Source organism: Lipotes vexillifer, unplaced genomic scaffold, assembly GCF_000442215.2.
Source record: "Lipotes vexillifer unplaced genomic scaffold, Lipotes_vexillifer_v1.1 scaffold1233, whole genome shotgun sequence".
Lineage (NCBI taxonomy): Eukaryota > Metazoa > Chordata > Mammalia > Artiodactyla > Lipotidae > Lipotes > Lipotes vexillifer.
In genome coordinates, this window is record NW_006782167.1 from 1,069,564 (window position 1) to 1,092,043 (window position 22,480).

Sequence of the window (22,480 nt, forward strand, 5' to 3'; positions counted from 1 at the left end):
CCTCGGCCTCTCGGCCCCGCGCCCCGGCGACCCGGCCCGGCTCCCCGCCGCCGCCGCAGTGGGGCCCGCTCAGGGCCATCTTGGTTCCCTGCGGGCGCCGCCGGGCCCAGCCACCGCCTGACCTCTGGGCTCCGCGGTCCTTCTGGACCCTTGGTTTCCAAACTTCTGCAGGTTTCTGCTCGCTGGTCGGGTGGGACGGGGGTGTTCAGGCCCGTGCCACCTGTAAGGTGATGAGACAGCCCTTGGCCTGGGAGAGGCCGGGGGTTTCTGTGTTAGCTTGGCATACAGACCAAATAAATAAATAAATAAATAAATAAATAAATAAATAAATAAATAAATAAAACAGAGGGAGCTCGGTTGAAATGCAGAGATCCGGGCAATCGAAAGGCAGGGGTCCGAGTGGTTCTCTGCGGGGACAGCACATCTGAAGCAGCCCTCCTAATTAATGACTTTCCCCAGTGGAAATGCTTATTAGCTCTATGTGGCTCTTTACAGGGGATGTTGTGAAAATACCAGGCCCCAGCCCGTGAGGGACCGTTTCCTTGAGTTTACTGGGGGATTTTGAGTAGTAATGTTATCTGTTATCTTTGAAAACAGGGAATCTCAGAAATCTCTTGATAACTTTCGCAGATTTGCTTGCGTTAAATTATTAGCAGCGTCAGTTGGGGTACCCTTCGTGGTCCGTGTGACCATGGTTACTCTTTGATTAAAGTCTTCCTAAAGGGCTCCGAGGTCTATCTTAACCGTCTGTCTGGTTAGGTTTGACGTTTGTTGAGTATTTCGGGTTTATGAGAGGGTGATTCATGAAGCAGAGGCGGGATTTTATTCATTTTTATATCCCTGTCCCCCTCCCCATGGGATATACGTAAGGAACAGTGATAGATGTATACAGGATGATGTCAGAGCTCAGAGGACACTTTCTGTGCAGGCCTTCAGATAATTATTCAAATTAAATTAGTTATTGGATGCCACTGTGTTGTACAATATACAGATGAAGTACACGATGGGTTTCCTGATCTTCCAGCTCTACAGTCTCGTTGGTGGTGGTGGTGGTGCTGAAATAAAACAGCAAAATGACAATTTAAGGTTATATTGCATATCCAAAACAGGTGACTTACAAAGCTTATAAAAATGCAAGTTTTTTGGGGGGTGGGGGGGGAGGGGATGAGTAGGGAGGCTGATAGTTCGAAAAAGCTGTAGAAAGTAATTTTTGTTCAAAAATGTTTATTGAGCATCTGCCTAGTGCCAGGCATAGTGCCCTAGTGCTGGGTATATAGAGAAGAGTGAGTCAGACGGTCTCATTCCTGATGGAGCTCACCCTCCTGATAGGATTGGGGAGGGAAGACAATATGCAGATAAATAAGAAAAATTGCTAATTGAGAAAAGTGTTATGAAGGTAACAAGCTGGGTTAGAAGTTAATGGGGGAGGGGGCAGTCTGCTTTGGTAAGATGGTCACAGAAGACCTGTCTGGAAAGAGGACTCTGTTACGATAAAGAAGAGGGTTCTAGGCAGAGGGAACAGTGTGTGTGAAGATTCCAAAGTAGGAAAGAGCTTGGAGTGTTCTAGGAAATCAGAGAAAGTCATCGTGTTTAGGAATTATTCTGATGCGCTCCATTCTCCTCTCCCACCCCTGAGTTGTTTTTTTTTTATGCCTTATGTATTTATTTAAGCTTTTATTGCACATATTTGACAGGTCCCTTCAGTTTTTTTGTTTGTTTGTTTGTTTTTGCGGTACACGGGCCTCTCACTGTTGTGGCCTCTCCCGTTGCGGAGCACAGGCTCCGGACGCGCAGACTCAGCGGCCATGGCTCACGGGCCCAGCCGCTCCGCCGCACGTGGGATCTTCCCGGACCGGGGCACAAACCCGTGTCCCCTGCATCGGCAGGCGGACTCTCAACCACTGCGCCACCAGGGAAGCCCCCTCCCCTGAGTTTTGATACCCAGTAAACTGAACTTTCTAATAAGCAGAACCCAATTTAAAAGGGAGAGGGAGGACATAAGACTTCTCTTTGAATTTTTGATGAATTTTCTTTTATCAGTACTGTTTTTAGCCTTGATTGACTCAGGAACGTGTTGTATCTTCTTGAACCTCTCTCAGTTACTCAGAATGAAGAGAAGCACTTGAAACTCTCAGGACGTTTTCTCGCACAATCCAGGTTACAAAGCTTGAGCTTAAGCAGCTGTGTAGGATCTTTTTTGTTTGTTTTGTGATGTTAGAGCGCAACCTCCCTTACTTCACCTATCAGATCTTTGGCTTTAGATCATACTTCAGGTCCTTAGAAGATGTTTGGTAAATGCCACTCCCCCCTCACCCCCGCAAGCATGGTCACCTGCCACCCCCAAAGCACTGTCTCTCTGGGAGTTTTTAATGGTCAAGCTCTTTCCAATAACAGGGTTTAGCTGTGAGATGCGTGGAATACATGTCATATTAACAGACACTGGTGGTCGTTCTGTGTGAGAAGCACCGTGCTGGGCACTGGGTCACCCTGCACATTTTTTCATGGCTTGAGGTTTGTGGCCCAAGAGTGGTCTCAGTTGAAAATTATTGTTTTTTTTGGTTTTTTAATATCATAATGCTTGAGTTAAGCCAGAGCTCTGGTGTCCTGGATTTGAATCTCCTCATCGGGACTTAAGAATTTTGTGACCTTGGGCAAGGTACTTAACCTCTCCAAGCCTGAGTTTCTCAGTTGGGAAGCAGGAATAATGCTTACCTTACAGGAACTTTGAGAATGCATATAAAGTGTGGGCCTGACACACAGTAAGGATGTGATTGATACATGTTAGCCATCATCATTGTTAATAGTAACAATACTCTTATTTGTAATGGTCTAATTAATTGTCTCTTTCATTATTAGCAGATGAGTCCCTAACGCCTCATGATCCATCACACAGTTTCTTTAGCTTCATTATTACTGGGTCCGACCCTTTTCTCTACCCTGTTTATTTCCATTTTTCATTATTGAGCATTCCTGGTCAGAGCATTCTTGATGAGTCTTTACTCTCCCTGGGTTCAGGTAACTGCTCTGCCGTGTACAAGCTCTGTGACCTTGGGGAAATTACCTACATTTTCTGAACTCATCTGAGTTTCTTATCTGTTAAAATAGGGATAATGCCTTACGGGGCTGTTGTGAGAATCACATTATTAGATTAATGCACATAAAAGGGCTTTGAAAATTATAAAATATCTATACGTATATAAGAATTGCTATTAGACATGGCTATTTAAATGCTTTAGTTACTAAACCCTTAAAATGTAGTAGATTTTTAAAAATCTCATGAACACAAGAAGTTAAATTTATTATAGGAGACTTAAATCAGGGAAAAATAAAACTTTTCCTTAAACTTTACTTGGATAGCTGAGAAATGTCAGTTTTAAAAAAATGTGTAGAATAGTTAGAATCTATAATTGAGTCTGAAAAACATGGAGACATTTGTAAAGTACTTGTTACAGGAACTGGTTATAAAGTATATGTGGTAAGTGCCTCTGATTCTCTTAATGAGCTCATATAGGTAGTTTTTCTTTTTTTCTTTTTGAGTCTCAAATATAGATGTATAACAGAAAAGTTATGGACTAGTCCAGTCCTTACCCATTTACCCTCAGCTGAACATTTTATAAATATCAATTTAAGTAAAAAGATGATAGCTAGATTTTCCTTTTAAAAAATGTGCAAAATAATGTACAGTGTAGCGACTATAGTTAATAATGCTGTATTGCATATTTGAAAGTTGCTAAGAGAGTAGAGCTTAAAAGTTCTCATCACAAGAAAAAAAATTATGTGCGGTGACAGATGTTAACTAGACTTACTGTGTGGCGATCATTTCACAATATGTACAAATAGTGAATCAAGTTGTACACATGAAACTAATATAATGTATGTCAATTATACCTCAGTAAAAATATTTACAAAATAAAAGAAAATACACAGAACTTTCAAGTGTAATGAAACATACCTGTTAAGAAAAAGTAAAGATTTAAAATCAGTACATTTTTCTCCCAATAATATTTGAATATAAAAAATTAGTATGAAATGGCCTATTTGTGATTATATTTGACTGTCTTTCTATTTTTACCATTTAGTTTGTGGTTTTCAAGAACCAAAGGAGGGTGCCTTTATCCCAATTTAAAGAACTGAATTGTGCTGACAGTGGATAAGGTACCAAACCCTAGAATTGCTTGCCTTTCCCACTGTGTTGCACACTATTTCTTTCACCATTTATTTGACATAACCTGATAAATAAAATCCAGGTCAGGAAATTGGTCCCTCCTCAAAGCACATATTGCATTTCTCTATGTTCCTTAAAAAGGAGAGCAACCCTAGTATTAAAATTAAAAAAGTAGAAAAATATAACGCTTTCAGGATACTGATTTTCTCTCATTTTCTTTTAATGTCCCTTATTAGAGTGAGAGTGTGTGTTGAAACTTGTTTAAGATGGGATATTAGTGAACCCTGTATTTTGAGTCATGTTTCTTTTTTTGCAAATTTCTCTTTTTCCATTCAATTTCTATTACCTAATTTGAGAAGCTGGGTTGATTTGGGCCCATAGAGTTTTTCCTATTTTTAGGGGTCTGGAGGTCAAAATCAACTCCATCACACATAATTCAGGTCAGTCTGCATCTCTAGGAGATAGAGACAGCCCACATGATACAACCTGAGGAAGTTTAATTCAGATTTAAAATTAAGAAGGGAAACTAATAGTTAACACAGCTCTTTTTTCACTGTCTTTACCTAATTTGATGCTCATAAGTGCTCTTTAAGGGTAGATGAGCATGGTCTCCTTTCATATATTAGGGAACTGACGTTTAAATTAAGGAATTTGCCCTAGTTGAAGTGGGTTTTAATCCACCTGGTGACAGGCAGCCTTTGCTCTTTCTACCCTTCTACCCAGGTTCACATGGTTTCTCCGAGCTCTATTTAAGTCATTTCAGCCATTCAGGTCTGAGAGAAGAATCTTTGCCAGAAGTGATGCAGATTCAGGAATAGAAGGAAGAGATCATTTTAGGTTTCAGTCAGGGGGTGGAAGCTGTATGCATCCAGCCATGTTTGGGTTGATTTTGGAGCCTCAGGGCTTCCTGATGCTTCTTTGTGTTGCAGAGTTCTGAACTTGCTGGGGCGTTTACCCTGGCCCTTTGAATTTGGGGGCATTTTGATTGCAAATCTACAGGCAAGTAGAAAACTTTAATTAGATGTTGAAAGGTAATAGAACTCTTTCAACACTATGCATAGTATGGAAAAGGCACCCACTTAGCATAAGAGTTAATAGCATACGTTGCCATCCTGGCTAAATTTGTCATCTGGGCAACTTACTGTCCTGCTAATGGGCATGGGTTAGCTTCTGGCCCTTTTCCCCAACTCCAGGAAGTCTCCATGTGTCTCTTCACGCTCTCTGCAAGGTTGAGAATTAACATGAACCTGTAGAAAGGATTCAAGGGCAAGGAGAGAGGAGATTGGGCTGACTTAACAGCCACGCGGTGAGAGGGAGCATTGGCCAGTAGTTAACACAGCTCAAGATGGACCTTTACAAAGAAGCTGGCAGTCCCATCGTGCACGGCTTGATTCTTGAAGAACAGCATGACGTTCCCCACCGGGGAGAAGGATGGCGGAAGTGGACACCACAGCAGCTCCTTCAAGCTGTATTATATCTCATCTTACCAGCAGTCACCCAAAGTATTCAAAAGGGGGAAGCTAGAAAAGGGTTGCCAGATAGATCTCTGTTATATATCTGACATATATATATATGTGTGTCTATCTGTGCCTGACTTTGCTGAAAAATAAGCGACATTAAATGGCTCTCCTGATGTGTTTGCCAGTGACCCTGAGATCTGGGTTAGGTTCCTGCCGGGAGACAGTACCCACTCCGGAGTTAAGTCCTCAGGACAGCAGGCTGGGTGTAGGAGGGGTTGAAACGGAGAGGCAGAGTGTGGAATCCTTTGTTTTTACCTCTCTTGGTGACAGGAAATGAAAGGAGAGGGACTGGTTTTGTGTGGGTTAAGCTGGTCTGATAGGGAAGGTACCATAATCGTTGCTCACCTGAGGGAGAGGCCAGGAATAATAATGACTCTGATAACATTAACCTGCGCTATCCCAGGCTCTGTGTTGCATTTATTACCTTATTTAATCATCACAAAACACTTTCCGGTATTATTCTGTTTTACAGATGAGAAAATTGAGGCTCATAGAGGTTAGATACTTGCCCACAGTCACATGGTTGATGAGTTGCTCTCCCCGGGTGTACTGGGCTTCCTTGAACGGGCTCCATGGTAATACAGTGCTTAGTTACAAACCCGAAGAGTGAATGAGGTGGTCATCAGCCACAGGAGGGAGAGGAGCTGGCATGTGAGGGCTAACAAGATCCTGAATTTTTAAAAATGTGGGAAGGATTAGTATTCATAAAATCATGAGTGGTTCTGGATGACACAGATAACCTGGAATTACTAAATGAAGGTGAGTCCCTTTTAAGCTTGAGAAAGGTGAAGTCAGGAAAGCTCAAGGAAGTAACACAGCAGGAAATCTTGTGGAACTCACTCTAAGTACAATGAAAATACAAAGTTTGGATAAGCTTAGATAAATGCTGAGATGTTAGAGTCATAATGGTATACTATGAGTAACTTTACAGTTGAAGTCACATGCCAAAATTTCGAGGTTGAAGTTGGAAGGCGGCAAGCTGCTGGCCTCTTCATGCTTGTGGCAGAAGGCAGATTTGGGAGCTTGGTTTGTGGGCCTGACCCAGTAAGGCAGGCAGCTGTGATTTTCTTTGTATCAGTGTGGCTTCATACTGGAGTTCATTATCCCTTTTCAGCATTACCAGAATCCAGGGTGTCCAGGAAACTATAAGGCGCTACTAAGGAGGTGGGAAGCTGCTTACGCCCCTGTCCCGCCCTCCCCCCCGTTATACCCTCAGCCCAGGCGAAGGGCAGTGCGGATGGTCGCCGTGCCCCATTGAGGGCCACTAGACAATCAAAATTACACGTGGACACACTGTTTCAAATTCTAAGATTACTTGATATTATTCTTAATTTTATATATAAATGAGGAAACTGGGGCTCAAGCAAGATGCCTCTTTTGAGTTTCACAGTAGGAACTAGAACCCTGGTCTGACATTCTTCATTTTGTTTTCTACTTTCTCAAATGCTCTTTGCCTTTGGTTTTAATATACACTTACACACATCCTAAACAGCCTTTTAAACGGATACAGGCAAGCTCACTTTGTTTGGTAAATACAGTAAGTTGTAGGTTTCCAGTTATGGCCAGTTAAGGACTCTCAAGATTGAGGTTGGACGGTGAGAATGAGGGGAAAATGTGGTGGGAGAGTCCTGGTGAGAAAAAGGAGGGGAAAAAGCCCCACAGAGCTTTATTTCTTTGGTAGGCCTACTAGCACCCTGCCCTGTACATCTCAATATTTATTCTTGGGGGTCTGAGATTTAATGAAAAGAAACTTGGCTGGGGCCATGTACTTTCCCACATCTGTACTGTAAGCACCAACTCTCTGACCTTTGCAGGTTCTTTTTTTTTTTTTTTTTTTGGCTGCGTTGGGGCTTCGTTGCTGCGCGTGGGCTTCCTCTAGTTGCAGCGAGCGGAGGCTACTCTTCATTGCAGTGCGCGGGCTTCTCATTGCGGTGGCTTCTCTTGTTGTGGAGCACGGGCTCTAGACGCGCGAGCTTCAGTAGTTAGAGCACGTGGACTCAATAGTTGAGGCTTGCTGGCTCTAGAGCACAGGCTCAGTAGCTGTAGCGCACAGGCTTAGTTGCTCCGTGGCATGTGGGATCTACCCGGACCTGGGATCGAACCCGTGTCCCCTGCATTGGCAGGCGGATTCTTAACCACTGCGCCACCAGGGAAGGCCCCCTCGTTCTTTTCCATATATATAATCTCTATAGAGTTTCTCCACGCCTCGCCCCCCCCCCCCCCCCCGGGTGGGGGAAAAAAAAAGCCTCTCGGGCTGGTGAGTGCTGGTCGGCACCCATCCTCTGTGCGGGAATCTCTCTGCTTTATCCCCATCAGTATTTCCAAGGACATTGCTTTTTCTCCTTTTTCAGGTATTAATGTAGGTGTTATTTCCTCCCAGAAGCCTTCCTGGTAGCACACATACACATTTATGCAAAGAAGGGTTAGACGCCTTTCCTATGTGCCTCCATAATGCCCTGTATTTAATTTTATTATAGCATGTATTAAACTATATTATTAATTCTTTTTTGTTGGTATTGCCAGTGCAGTTCTGTTTGGAGACACATATCTCCAAAACGTCACACAGAAAATTAATGGTACATAATAGACGTGTACATGCTCTTGTTGCACTCCCCCCCCCGTGTGTGTGTGTGTGTGTGTGTGTGTGTGTGTGTGTGTGTGTGTGTGTGTAGTCTTTTAGATATCTAGAAAGATTTAGGTAATGGCTTTTTATCTGATTTAATTGATAAGATTACATGGAGTTCCAAGGAAAAGCTGAGCCATCTGTTCCAGCTACTTTAGCCTGTGCTTGTCAGTTAGCAAGTCTTTTCTGAGTGAGAAATAATGCAGAGATAGATGTAAGTATGAGTCCTTAGAATCTGTTCATCTGGTCACTTCATCCATAATTAGGTAAAAAGAGCGAGTCTGTAGTTATGCTTTGAGAATTTCACCCCTTCCCTTTTAGCTACATGTATGGATTCTGTACTGATGACAGAACTTCAAGTTTTGAGAATTTTTTGGCATTTAAAAGTGGGCTTAACTTCTGATGTGTTAGGGGAGTAATTGGTGACATTCTAACATTCCCAGTTACATATACCTTATATTTTTTCCTATTCATTATACTTTTATCCTTTAACTTATTTTTATACAACTATACAGATCCAATTCATTCTTTTTCACATACTTCTCAGATTTATTTTTCTTGCTCCTTTCCCCATTCATCTTGCTATTTAGTTCACCTCTTTGCTCACCTTTTATTTTTGCTGCCTAGTAGCACCTATTGAGCGTATTTAGAGCTAAAAAGAGAATAGTAACTATCCCTTGAAATTGTTTCAGTGTTTCACCAGCTTCCTCTCTAGTCTCCAGGTGAATTTTCTGTTCCCTCTTCCAGCGGAGGGGGTGGGAGATGGGCTTCTGAGCTGCGGCCAGGCTCCTCTGTGTTTCCTATTCCACTGCTGCTTCCACAGTGCCAGCTGCCAGCTCCCTTTCCTCCTGACTTGTGCCAGCTCATCTTGCCTGGTAGGAGGCTGCCTGGTGTTTAGTTGCTTAGGCTTATAAGATCCACAGAATCCATTTTTTGTTGTTTGTTTGTGTTTCCTTCTGAAGTCTGTTCCTGCTGCACATCTGGCGGTGGGGGGGCGGGTGGCGAGGGGGCGGGCAGCACGTGTACGGAGCCTCAGCAGTAGAGATACAAGTGTCAGGGCACTGCCTCCAGTTTGCCCCCAGGACTTTGTCCCTTGAAGTCTCCACTCCCACTTCCTCCCACTTTGCCATCAGGTAGTAAGTAGGCAGTGGGTTACTTTTGTGTCCCAAAGGTACCTTCATGTCAGAGTAGCTACATTAGCCATTTTTCAGGTTTTGTGCATTATAGGTACTATATCTTAAAATCCTAGGAATTTCAAAGCTGGATGGGAAAGACTACTTAAACATATCCTTTTTAGTCCTGGATTTTTTTTTCTGCAAGTTTTGATTGAATTTATATAACTACAACTTGAGTGATACTCATTCTAAATTTGCTTTCCCTGTTTTGTTCCCCAAAGCAATAATACACACAAGCATAGGTAGACCACTGAGAAAACTAGAAATTCACCCAATAGACTATGATGGCAAATGAATATTTTGGGAAGGCTTTTGTTTTGAACAGCTTACTTTACTGGGTGCATTTTACAAAACTACATCTGTATAAATATATGCATAAGGTATAACCAGGCCCAGTTGAATTTGGAAAATATGTTTATGTTTCTAAGGAGAATTCAGAGGTTTTCTTCCTATAACTGCTATAGTCCTACTTACCGTTTCTAGGGACATGGTCTTTTTTCAGGCCTACTTCACAGGAATTTAAGCACCTCTTTAGTAGTTCACTGTCTTATCATTTGAGGTTAGCTCACTGGCAGAATGTTGCTATGTGTGTTTAGCTCTCACATTTTATCAACCACCAAAGCTTTTGAATCAGGGGTAGTAGTTAATCGAGTAATTCCAAGTCAGTAATTTGAGTTAATAAAATAGCTTGTGATATGTTCTGAACTTGTAGATTGAAGAAATTGACAAAACTGTCTTAAAAGTTGTTCTTAACTTCCAAGGGCTAATAGCTATTCCTTTTATTGAATAGGTGTGAAAATTAACGGTAAAGACAACATAACTCTTATAATTTAAACTTGATTTCAGTTTCGTATAATAAAGTACAATTAAGTCAGAAAGAGCTGAGTTTTTGAAGAAAGTCCGTATGTTATAGTTCTATCTGTGATGGTGGAGGTTATATGATTTGAACTGTTCTTGAATGTAATATAAAAATGCTATGTCATGTTCTAATTTTGGTTTGTTTGATTTACAGTAAATGAACTGGAACTTATCTCTTTTACTTTAGGCTTTCAGATAAACTTCTGTGAAAAGGCACAAAGTAAGCTACAAATTTTATGATATTATGCTACTTAATTTTTTTATATCCATCTTGGTATTGGGAATGTGTCCACTATTGTTTCAACTAACCAACCACGGCAATTTTACTTTAAAAGAGCTTCCATTTTTCATTCATTTTCCAAATAAAAAAAAAAAAACAACTGTGTTATATTCTTGCTTTCAGTTGCAATTGAAATAGGAGAAACATATATGTAGGTATTCAAATGTATGTAAGTATAGAAAGATGTATATAGATATAGACAGATGTACTAGATTTAGGAAGATGTATAGAGGTATAGAAAGACATCTATTCATATGTATATAGTTATGTAGAAAGACGTACATAGATATTTGGACTTAGCCATAATTTAAATCACAGGTTGAGGAAAGTTCACTTTTAAGATTGGAGTGCAGAAAGTATGTAGTATAACTGTATTCTGAGACCTCATGCTTTAAAATTGATTTATTTTAAAAGATACATTTAATGAATTTTAATTTTTTTCTTTAAAACAAAGCTTTTTTCTTCCTCCTCCCCACCCCCCCAATATAGACTAGGGTTTTTGTTTGTTTGTTTTTTAATAAATTTATTGATTTTATTTATTTATTTTTGGCTGCATTGGGTCTTCGTTGCTGCGCGCGGTCTTTCTCTAGTTGCGGCGAGCAGGGGCTACTCTTCGTTGCCATGCACGGGTTTCTCCTTGCAGTGGCTTTTCTTGTTGCGGAGCACGGGCGCTAGGTGCGCGGACTTCAGTAGTTGTGGCTTGCGGGCTTCAGTAGTTGTGGTTCACGGGCTCTAGAGCACAGGCTCAGTAGTTGTGGCACGTGGGCTTAGTTGCTCCGCGGCATGTGGGATCTTCCCAGACCAGGGCTCAAACCTGTGTCCCCTGCATTGGCAGGTGAATTCTTAACCACTGCGCCACCAGGGAAGCCTTAGACTAGGGTTGTATATTAGGGTACCAGTCTTCATACACTACAGAATAGGTTTTCTATAAGAAAGCAAAATTTATAAAGCCAAAACAAATGCATTTTAAACTTAAATGTCATTTGTATAAAATGCAGTTTAAAAAATCCCAACTCAAGAAGGCTATTCTCCAGTTAACATAAATATATCCCAAAATATAATGTATTCATCTTCTGCTTGTTGACTCATAGAGTGGGGAAGAATAACGACCGCTTTTTTTTTTTTTTTTTTTTTTTTTTTTTGCCGTGCTGTGAGGCTCGTGGGGTCTCAGTTCCCTGACCAGGGATTGAACCTGGGCCACGGCAGTGAGAGCCTGGAATCCTAACCACTAGGCCACCAGGGAACTCCCACGACCGCCTTCTGATGTACATCATTGTCTTTTCCCCCCAACTTTATGAGATGTAGTTGACGTGACATTGTGTAAGTTTAAGGTGTACGCATGATGATTTGATGCCCTTACATATTGCGAAATGATTGCCACAGTAGGGTTAGTTAACACCTCCATCACCTCACATAATTAGTATTTCTTTTTTGTAGTAAGAACCTTTAAGATCTACTCTCCTAGCAACTTTCAAGTATATAATGCTGTACTGTTAACTGTAGTCACTATGCTGTTACCTTTTAGATCCTCTGATATGTATCATTCTTAAGTAAGTTAGTTGAAACGAAATAAAGTTTAACCTGGAGAAAACATTTCTGCTGTTTTAAAATTTTCTGATGGAATCAAAGTGCTTAATTTCCATTGGTTGAACATTGTGACTTCCTCTGAAAAGCAGTGTACAAAAATTTATTTCTTGATTGGTTTATCCATGATATAAATATATAATGAGCAATAGAGTAAGGCAGCTAGATCCTAGGATAAAATTTTTTAATTGGTCCATTATCGTCATCCTTCTCTTACCTTAAACTAAAAATAGTATATGATTTCCTGTTCATAGTGAACCTACATATATGATATATATCTACATGTAATGTAGTTACAGCTTCTATTTTATGCTATATTTTAATTTTAACACATCTACTATGACAGTTTTTAGCTTTCTATTTAAGTATTTCTGTTAATATTTAATATACTTTAAAATTTTTATTTACATATTGACATAAAATCTAATTTAAGAAAAATGCTGACATTTTAAAAATTTAAAACTGCGTTTGCACTGTTGCTTTTTTTCTCTTAGTCCTATTGTGAACGTAAAACAAGAGAAACATTGATTTTATTAAATTTAAAATTGTGTATACAGTGACTATAAATGGCTCTGTAGGTAGATGTAAAATACCTTTAGACTTTCTAAGTGGTACTGTCCTCTCCCATTGTTACAGAAATGATAGGTTTGCAGTGCTGCTTGCTTTATTACACACGGCGGAACCTAACTATGTATTCCCACTTGATGCCCACTTTTGGTTGCCTTCACTACCTCTTTACACTGTGACTGCTTTCTCATATCTCCCCTTTTATTTCTCCCTCTGTCTTTGGGAGGTCCTTCTCTTAATTTTCCAGCTTTTGGAATTCATACGGTTTTATACATTCATTCACAGAGCACATGTTGGACACATAGGTACCATCGAATGAGGGAGATTATTGGGGCAGAAGTGAATAGAATAGGTCTCTGCCCTTAGCGGGCTCTTAGTGCAGTGGACTAGGGTTGTTCCTGCGTTGATTGCAAGCATACGACTACTGATGCTGCGGATTGATTAGTAGCTGAACCCAGGCTGAGGTGGTGCAGGAACGCATATGTACTGGGCACCTTTGCTTCCACTGTTCTGTCCTAAGAGAGAACTAACATGAGGGCTGCTGTGGGGTCTCATGATAGCTGCTTTCCTGATTGGAGACCACGGCTCAGAGATCCAACAATGGCCTGTCCTGCTTTGGAGTCAAGCAGAGCTGTCTGTGCTGGCTCGGACCTCAGTGGAAGTCTTGAGGAAGGGGAGGGTTGGACCTGAATGATGGTACGGAGGGCCAGCTCTGAGGTCACAGCATTTATTTTTGAACTGTTGGTTCCTATATTTTAGGGTAAGTTTTCAGTTGCTTACATATATTAACACTTTTTCTCAAGCTGGTCCTATGATTTGCATGTCTTAAAAGTTATAAGTGCAATTTGGTAATGTTTTCAGAAAATCAGTCTTCCAGTTTGCTCTGGAATATAGCCATTAACTGTATGTTAAAAGTAGCCACTCATTTCTTTAAAAATAAAGGGCTTAAAATCACCAAAGCAATGTTTTCTTGACTATTAGGGCATACTCTAGTGCCAGAATCTCCAGTTTTATTTTAAGGGTGTTTCAGAGTTTTCAGAAAACCTACAGTTTAATTCATTAAAAATAATTACATAGCATACAGTAGTTGTAGGAAGGGATGGAGTACAAAGAACACAAACGTACATATTGTTAAAAGTCCACTATGTTTGAGTCTGCTTCAAATGCTCAATTCTCCATCATAAACCAAAAAGACTTATTTTAAGATGATTCTGATGACTAATGGAAGCTCTGAAGGATTAATTTTCCCCCATTGTTTGACTTACACATAGTTTTTATTTTTTATATTGTTACATTACTGTTCCAATCAGTTTATTACAATTGCCTGTTACGAGTTAGTGGCGTTTTATTGGTGATGTGTGTGTAGGTTTTTAACACACACACAGACAAATAGTGTGAGACTGCATATTTAATTTTGGAACCAGATTTTTATAGAAATTCAATAAAAATCCATTTTGTACCTCATGATCTTTTTTTTTTATCAATTATAGTTTCTGCATTTATTTGCTTTTTGGTTTTCTAAATATATATAAGATAATATATATTTAATATAAAACTGTTATCTGAGCCAACAGTGTTATATTTCTGCAACACTGTTAGATTATTGAATTTTTCTAAGGTCTGTATGTAAGACTACATCAGGGGAAAATGTTTTTTTCCCATGTAGAGCTCCTACATTTAGAGGGTTGGTTAGATCATCATTTACCATTTGGAGATAATGATTTTGTACTTGTAAATATGTTTATGTGATTTATGACTCAGTTTGAATGATCATATCTCAGTGGCTTTAATGAGCTAACTTGAAAACATAGTTCTTTAGAATATGATTTGCTTTGCTTTATAAAACCAATTTTTTGGGGGGAGGGGGGCAGGAGATTTGCCTAGAAACAGTTTTTGAGATATGGTTTTGTAAATGTCAAATTTACCTTAGCGTATTGGCATTTTGACTTTTTGCTTGTATGAGAATTGTGACCCATTAAAGATCCCAGGGCACGGGGATTTTCCTCAGAAAATGCCTAGTAGAATCCTGTGCCGATCAAAGTGAGAGTATTTAGGAATTTGGCAAATACTCTTAATAATTTAGTTTTCATACAAGGGCACTTTTAGCCTTTTTTTCCCCTCTTACTGCAGTGCATTTTCTGCCCATGGCTGTAGAGTTCTTGAGTGCTAAAGACGAGTTTTGATAGTGTTGAGTTTCTGTAGCTTTGCCTTTTTTACTTTTGATAGCTCTAAAAAGATGTAATGGCTTTAAAAATTTGTTTTACTTGAGAATGTTTGCATAGCAACAGGATCTTTATTTAGAAAATTAGATGTTGCAGAGCTGACTGTTATCCTTGAAGTCACTAATAGAAATTAGATTACAGGTATTGATCGCTTTTGGTAACACTGCACACCAAAGTATTTGGGGGGAAAATGGAGGTATCCTAATGACAGATTTTCATTTCATTGTGAAACTATTCTTTTTAAATAAGTACCCCCAAATTGTTTTTAAATTGGTAATAATAAAAATGAAACAGTAAAGAGGAGGAAGGATGTTTTGTGAATCTTTCCAGAAGTCTGAGGAAGTCATTAATAAGTTTACTGATCTGATAAGTTGTGTAAAAGATGATGTTTCACTCAAGAGAGTATTTGACTTTACTGGAGGTGGAGTATAGACAACCACGGGAAGGAAGGAGTGGAGGGAGGGTCAAGCTGACCCGTGTTTAAAACTAAGAGCTTAGAACATTCAACTAATTAAACTTCGAATTTCCTATTTTATGTAACAAAAATCTGTGCCCAGTGACTAAAATTTTATTGTTTGGAATTTATTAAGCTCACCTAAGTTTTTCAGCAATCCTGAGAAACAGAATGACCACATTTGCTACTACTGGAGGGTAACATGGTTTATTTAAATCTATATACACGCTGAACTTAGTTACAAAATGAGACTATTGTAGGGTTTGCCGTAAGCCCCTAGGACTATCGCTGTCTGTGGACCATGATGAACTGCCAGGGGAAAGCCCAAGCTTTCCAACAGCTTTTATACTAACTGAAGCCCAAGAATCATTGTATAGGCTGAGTCAAGGTTCATGCATCCCCTTTATACCATATACCATTCCAAGGGGAATGCTACTTAATTATCTTTGATCTTGGAAGTGGTGGGAACATAAATTCTTCCTGAAAATTTGTTTTGTTGCTAGAGGAAGGAAGGTTTCAAATATCTATTGCACCTTAAAAATCATTTGGAGAAGCTTACTGTGTGGTGTTTTTGAATGAGAAAAAAATTAGTGATTCTCCCACACTGCAGAAAGTTTACTTTTATTTACCAGTTGAACTTTACGATGAGCAGTGAAAGGATATTTGACAAGACTTTTGTGAGAAGTTTCCAGAAATTATTCCCAACTAACTCTCCAGTTAATCAAAGTGGTTTTCAATTTAGCTTATAAATTTAGGGTGATGGTTTTCAAACAAGGAATAGTAAATACTTGAATTCTTACTGCATGATTTTATGAGTGCTTTCAAAATCCAGACACAAGTGTCTAGATGAAAAGATGTTCTAGAAGAAACTTGGCACCTGCCATGTTGGTGTTGATTTTCTCATTAGGTAGAAATCAGTGAACATTAATCAGAAGTGAAAATCAAGTGTATACATATTTACTCCCCTTCAGAGAACTTCTTAAAAGGTTAAATAAACAGAGGCACAAGTATAACATTTAACAAACATATCTATACCGCTAATGGTAAGAGGCACTGGGGTCTTTAAAGGTGGATTAAATCTAGAGCCTACTCTGAAGAAGCTTATGTTCGTTGAGAAATTGAACATGTAGAGACAGACTATGTGGTAGAAATAATAACAACAGATAACTCTCATTTACCGTGTGCCAAACTCTGTTCTAAGCTTTTTATTTATCTTATCTAGTCTTATCTATCACTTTATTTAAATTAAGTAAGTTATTAACTCTTTATTTCTTCCAACAATCTTATGAAGTAGGTATAATAGTTATTATAGATGAGGAACGGAAGCACAGAAAGGTTAAGGGAATTTTCTAAAGTCATACAGCTAAGGAGTAGCAGACTGTGTGACCTTGGTTTAGTCACAGGTTACATGCTGTAAACCATAGTGTTTTATTGATTCTTGAAAGAAAGCGGTGAGCACTCATAGGAATGATTTTCTAAACCAAATGGCTTTTGAGGAGTCTTCACTTGAAAATTGTCATGAGATCTGGACATACATTTATGTATCGTTTTTGATTTTCTGGCCCTGGAGCGTTTCAAAATGTTATCTAACAAGCCTGACTGAACATTAAGTGGAAAGATTCCTTCTTGTGGCTCCAAAGCTAGGGACAGAGGGATCTACCACTAGGGAGATAGTATTTTCAAAAAATCAGAATTATTCTGGCCTAGACAGATGCAGAGAATGGATTGCTTTGGGATTCTCACCCGACTTGTGTGTCTGGGGAACAGCTGACCAAGATGAGTATAGGTCAGGAGACTGGGGAGTCAGTGAACAAGATGGCCATGCGCTGTGTGAGGACAGATTTGTGTACAGGCTCTTAAAAACGAATTGATGTCTTCAGATCTGTGTCCCTCCTACTTTCTTATAGTTAGGGGTGGAAGAAAGCACATTATGTAATTTTTAAAAAAACGTTTAATTATAGAAGTTTTCAAACTTAGAATAGTATAGTGAACCCCATGTACCCATTACATGGCTTCAACAATTGCCAGCATATGGCCAATTTTATTTCATTTGTTCCTCCTCCCTCTACCTATCTCTACTAAAAAAATTTAAAGCTGATTCTGATTATCATGATTTCATCCACAAATGTGTGTGTCATACATCTTTTAAGTGACAAGGACTCTTAAATACATAACTTTAATGCCATTATCACACTGTTAAATAAACAAAACAATATTATCAGATAGCCACTCGATGTTCAGATTTCCTCAGATGCCCTACAAATGCCTTATTTACAGTTGATTTGCTCCAACTTGAGGTCTCAACAAGGTCCACACACATACTGCATTTGGTTCATATGTCTCAAGTTTCTTTACAGTAGTTCCCTCTTCTCTCCTTTTTTCTTGCCATTTAGTCATTGAAAAAAAATGGGTCATGTTTTTTTGTAGCATTTTGCACATTTTGGATTTGGCTGATTACATCCTTTTAGTAATTAGTGTTTCACATTGCCCTGTATTTCCTGTTAATTTGTAGTTAGAAATAAGGGCTTTGATCACATAGATATTCAGATTTTTGGCAAAAACACTTGGTAGGTGGTGCTGTGTATTTTTTGTTGCATCACATCAGGAGGCATATGATTTCTGGTTGCAGCTCTTGTTAAGACTGATCAGTGGGCTTTGGTGCCGTCAGTGTGTTTCATATGGAATGAAGTTCCCCATCAGCCTTTCACCTGATGGTTCTGGCTACCATCAGTGATTTTTGTCTAGATTAATTCTTTCATTCGGGACTGGTTAACTTGTGTTTCTAAACGTTTGTGGGCTCTGCAAAATAGTTGCTGTTGTCAACCAAGAAACAAAGTTTGTGTTTGGGGCATACTATCAAATGCAAATTATTGCATTGATCATCTGTGACTTAACTGCACCAGTGCTGAAGGATATGACGTACGTGACTGAACAGGGTTCGTGAAATGCAAGAGTTGCTTAAGAAATTGTCGCTGCTAAAAGGTGAATAATGACACCTGTTGGACAAGTACGTACCAGTCACTGAGAAGGTAATTGCCAGCTGGAACACAAGTAGTTCACGTGTTTTTTATATCTTGGATGAGAACTCCTGTTTACTTCTAGTCTCACCAAACTGCCTTCCGATGACTATCTCTGGTTCCCAAGATACTGGCAAGATAATGCTTGAAGGACCTGAGCATTCTAATTACTGAGTATAAATTAATGAGCAAAGCTGGAATCTGGTTTGGGACTGATCTTAATTTGGCAGAACTGGTCTCACATACCCACTGGTTCTTCGACTTCACCAGAGATCAAGAGATCTTTAAAAGTCCCAAACCGGATTCCAGCTTTCTTAAGCAACTCTCCCATTTCACTATCCCTGTTCAGTCACCCGTCTTGTAACTACACTATTAAAGTCTCCACGTGGTGATGTTCTAACACTGATTTGACCTTGCACAATTTGTAAATAACAAATCAGAGACATTTCAGTCAGGATACTCTCATGTACTGTATATTTAGAAAGTAGATAGGGTGCAGTATATCCTCTTTGAGTGCCGTTTAACTCTCTTTATTAATCTTACTTTATTCTAACCTTTTAAAAACCTTAATTTATAGAATACATTTATGGGCAACAAATAGTACTTAATTGTGTCCACTGAGAAGTGAAAGTGTCAGTCACATCTTAATGTTTTTTTTTTAAATCGGGAAGGATTATTCTGTGGGGTACAAAGAAGCTATTTGGATGTTGGTGAGAGGAGTATAATAGTGCTGTAGTTATTGCTTATACATATACAATATTAGCTTTGTATGGAAGATGCTGATTCGTTTTCCACCTCTGTTATTTGCTTTGGTAGTAACACAGTTGGATTTGAATTTAAATTTGGATTGTCAATTATTACTTAAAATTTCTTTAAAAAGATGTATAGGGTAATACAGCACTGAAATGGAAAACGTTGGCTGAGTGTATAAAAGATGATCGCAAGCCATGCAACGCAAGGCAGTTAAAAATGCCAGCTATCTTGTTTTAAAGCTAGAGGATGGCCGACTAATCCGTGTGTCATGAAGTTCTGTAGTCAGGAGCATCTCTCATTAAAGCTTGCTGGCTAACTTTTTCAGAGAACCTATTTAACTTCTAGTTACGCATCTTTCGATTAATGAGAACAAAAGAAGGAACTAATTAGATCTATTGGGAAGTATGGATAAAACCCCCAGTCAATATGTCTGAGTGAAACTGTTTGTCCTAAAGGTGTTAAATCAAAACTTGAGCTTGGATTATTCATTTATTCAAGAAATATTTTTTTATGGAAAGTCACCAGAGTGCCAAATCTAATTTCCAGTGGTCAAAAGTCATCCAGATGAATATGAGAATGCTTATGTTCAGATGTTGACTGTGTTCCCAAAGAAGCAAGGGGTTGCTATATAACAAATGTGGTATGCTCTTGGTGACTAGTTGAAAATTGTATAGTGTGGGGCTTTCTGCCCCTCCTCTGCAGTAATTAAATTACTGCTGAACTACTCATGGTGTTTTAGAATTGGGGAAGTCATCTTTGAAATAAAGCTTCCCTTCTGCTTTAGGTAGTGCAAGCTGCAGGCTTGATTATAGGTTTGGATAGCATAAAAAATCAATTATAGGTATTAATGGAAATAAGGAAAGATTTATTTCTTGAAACTGACTTCTTTTGCCTTTAGGAAATCTTAATAGTCCTCACTTCTCAGTGTTTCACATTTTGCCACTCTGAGGTGTTTTCTGACTGCAAGCAATTTTCCAATGTCAGTTTGGTGCCCACAATTCAATTCAGTTCTGACACTGTCTACCTGGAGTTAGCATCAGATCTCACAAGTTAAAGGGTTCAGCCCCATAAAGCTGCCCTGACTTCAGATCCAGCTGCAAATGGCGTGCCTAGGCTACTCACGCTTCTGCTTGGCTGACTGCAGATTACAGGGTTCCCTTACCCACCGCCCCCAGGTTCACTCATTTGCTAGAATAGCTCACAGAACTCAGGAAAACACTTTAGTTTACCAATTTATTAGAAACATGTAACTCAGGAACAGCCAAATAGAAGAGATGCATAGGGCAAGGTGTGGAGAGAGAGGAGGTGAAGAGCTTCCACACCTTCTCTGGGCTTGTCATCCTTCTAGCACTTTGATGTGTTTACCAACCAGGAAGCTCCCCTAGCTCATCTTTAGGGGTTTTTATGAAACTTTCATTACATAGGTATGATTGATTAAATTGTTGGCCTTTGGGGATTGAACTCCATCTCCAGACCCTCTGCCTTACATGGAGGTTAGTGGGTGGGGCTGGAAGTTATAACCCTCTGATCACTTGACTGGTTTTTCTGGAGACCAGCCCTCCCATCCTGAAGTTTTGGAGGTTCTCCCCACCCCCACCTAATAAGCAAAAACTCTGATATAGTGGAAAGAGGCTTGTTATGCATAATAAAAGATGCTCATCACTTAGGAAATTCCAAGGGTTGTAGGAGCTCTGTGCCAGGAACCTCCAACAAATACCAAATATATTTTTTATTATATCACAGACAATGTGTGTAGCAAAACTACCTGCATATAATAGACACATAGCTTTGAATCAGTAAGCTTTCTAGACAGACTAATCTGTAGTAACCCGGAAAGAAGAGTGGGTACCCACTATCACTTTGGCCAGTGGATGGTTGATTTTCTGTTGTGAAAAGGATCAAGATGTCCTGTCTGCTAGGACTAAAGTGGTACCTCTAGTATGATGCTAAATTGTCTGTAAAAAATACAGCTTTCTGTATCCTAATCTACTTGCTAACTTATAGGATTGAGCCTAGAAGAGTTAATTATTTATGACTGTGTGGGAATCCTTATTGGTATTTTGGGCAGATGAGGAAAGAAATTAGATAAGGGAAGAAATTAACATTTGATAAAAATCTGGCTTTGTTGTGTGGTTAATAATATTATTTTAAGTAAACTCTTTAAGAAGAAGTCAGATCTGGCTGTTTTAGTAGCTCCCCAACTTGGGCACTGCTGTTGGCTGAAATATTCATCTCCTTGCCCTGTGGCCTGGAGCCACTCACTAGAGCTCTAGGTCAGTGGTGTTTAGCCAAGAACAGCCTTGTTTCTCCTTCATTGTGTTGTGCACCTGTGCTTTTCTTAACACCGTGGTACATATAAAAAAGGTTTGAAGCACTGATTGAAAAAATACTGATGGTATTATTAGAAACTATGGTTAACGAGCTTCTTTCATTTCTGGGTGGTGGGGAGTTAAAATGATGATGGCAGGATGCTGCGGGTTTGCCGAGCAGGAAGAGTGTACGTAATATAAGCGCAGTGGGCACTCTGGCTTCTCATTAGAGCTCAAGCAAGCCACCGTGAGAACATCTCGTGTGGCCTGTGCCTCTGCCTCCACAGAGCCGCAGCATGGGCTCGAGGTATGGACGAAAACTGGAACAAGCTTCGCGACTTTTCTTGACACGGTTTTCCTAAGTTTGCATATTATGTGCCTTGTCCCACTACAAAGAGGGCTATCGACAAGGAAGACTCCTTATGTGGATGGTTTTCCAGAAATCCTAACATCTTGCTTTGGGTGCGTGGTGAGACAGTAACTCAAAACTTTGGGGAGCTGATGAGGAGTTTCATGAGAATGTTGGAGGGTCCGATTGGGAGGCCTGCACATCACAGGAGAAGGGACCACAGACCATCTGCATAGAAAGTTTGGTTGGAGTTGGTCAACACAGTGTTTGCGTGTCCGTTGTCTCCACGGGGCCCCTGTTGACATGTTCACGGATTTGAAGCTTAAGAACAAAAATGCCATGTGGATTTGGCTGAGTTTGTGGCACTACATGGATGTAAAGTGTTCTGAGCTCCTGGACAAGGTGCTGGGTACCTTTACTGACTTACTGTGCTGCAAACAGTCCCCTCGCTGACTAGGTTAGGATTGTCAGCACTGCATGTGGCCGTTGAGCTTCTCTGTGAAGGCAAGTAGTGCGGGTGTATAGTGGGTTAGGCCTTTCGCACAAGGACTGTGAAGGATGATGATAAGAGAGAATATGCTAAACAACAGGCTGGGGGCACATG

The 22,480-nt window shown here is 39.8% G+C and overlaps 1 protein-coding gene across 2 annotated transcripts in view; it reads left to right on the forward strand.

Annotated features, from left to right (window-relative positions):
* MAP2K4 (mitogen-activated protein kinase kinase 4) overlaps nt 1-22,480 on the forward strand; it is a 116,294-nt gene that overhangs the window by 749 nt on the left and 93,065 nt on the right. Inside the window, exon 2 of one of the 2 annotated variants that reach the window (XM_007455008.1) lies at nt 10,529-10,561. The exons of the other annotated variant lie outside the window; for it this stretch is intronic. Coding sequence (XP_007455070.1) covers nt 10,529-10,561 — 33 coding nt within the window. The remainder of the gene's footprint in view (nt 1-10,528; nt 10,562-22,480) is intronic. 2 annotated transcript variants of the gene reach the window in all.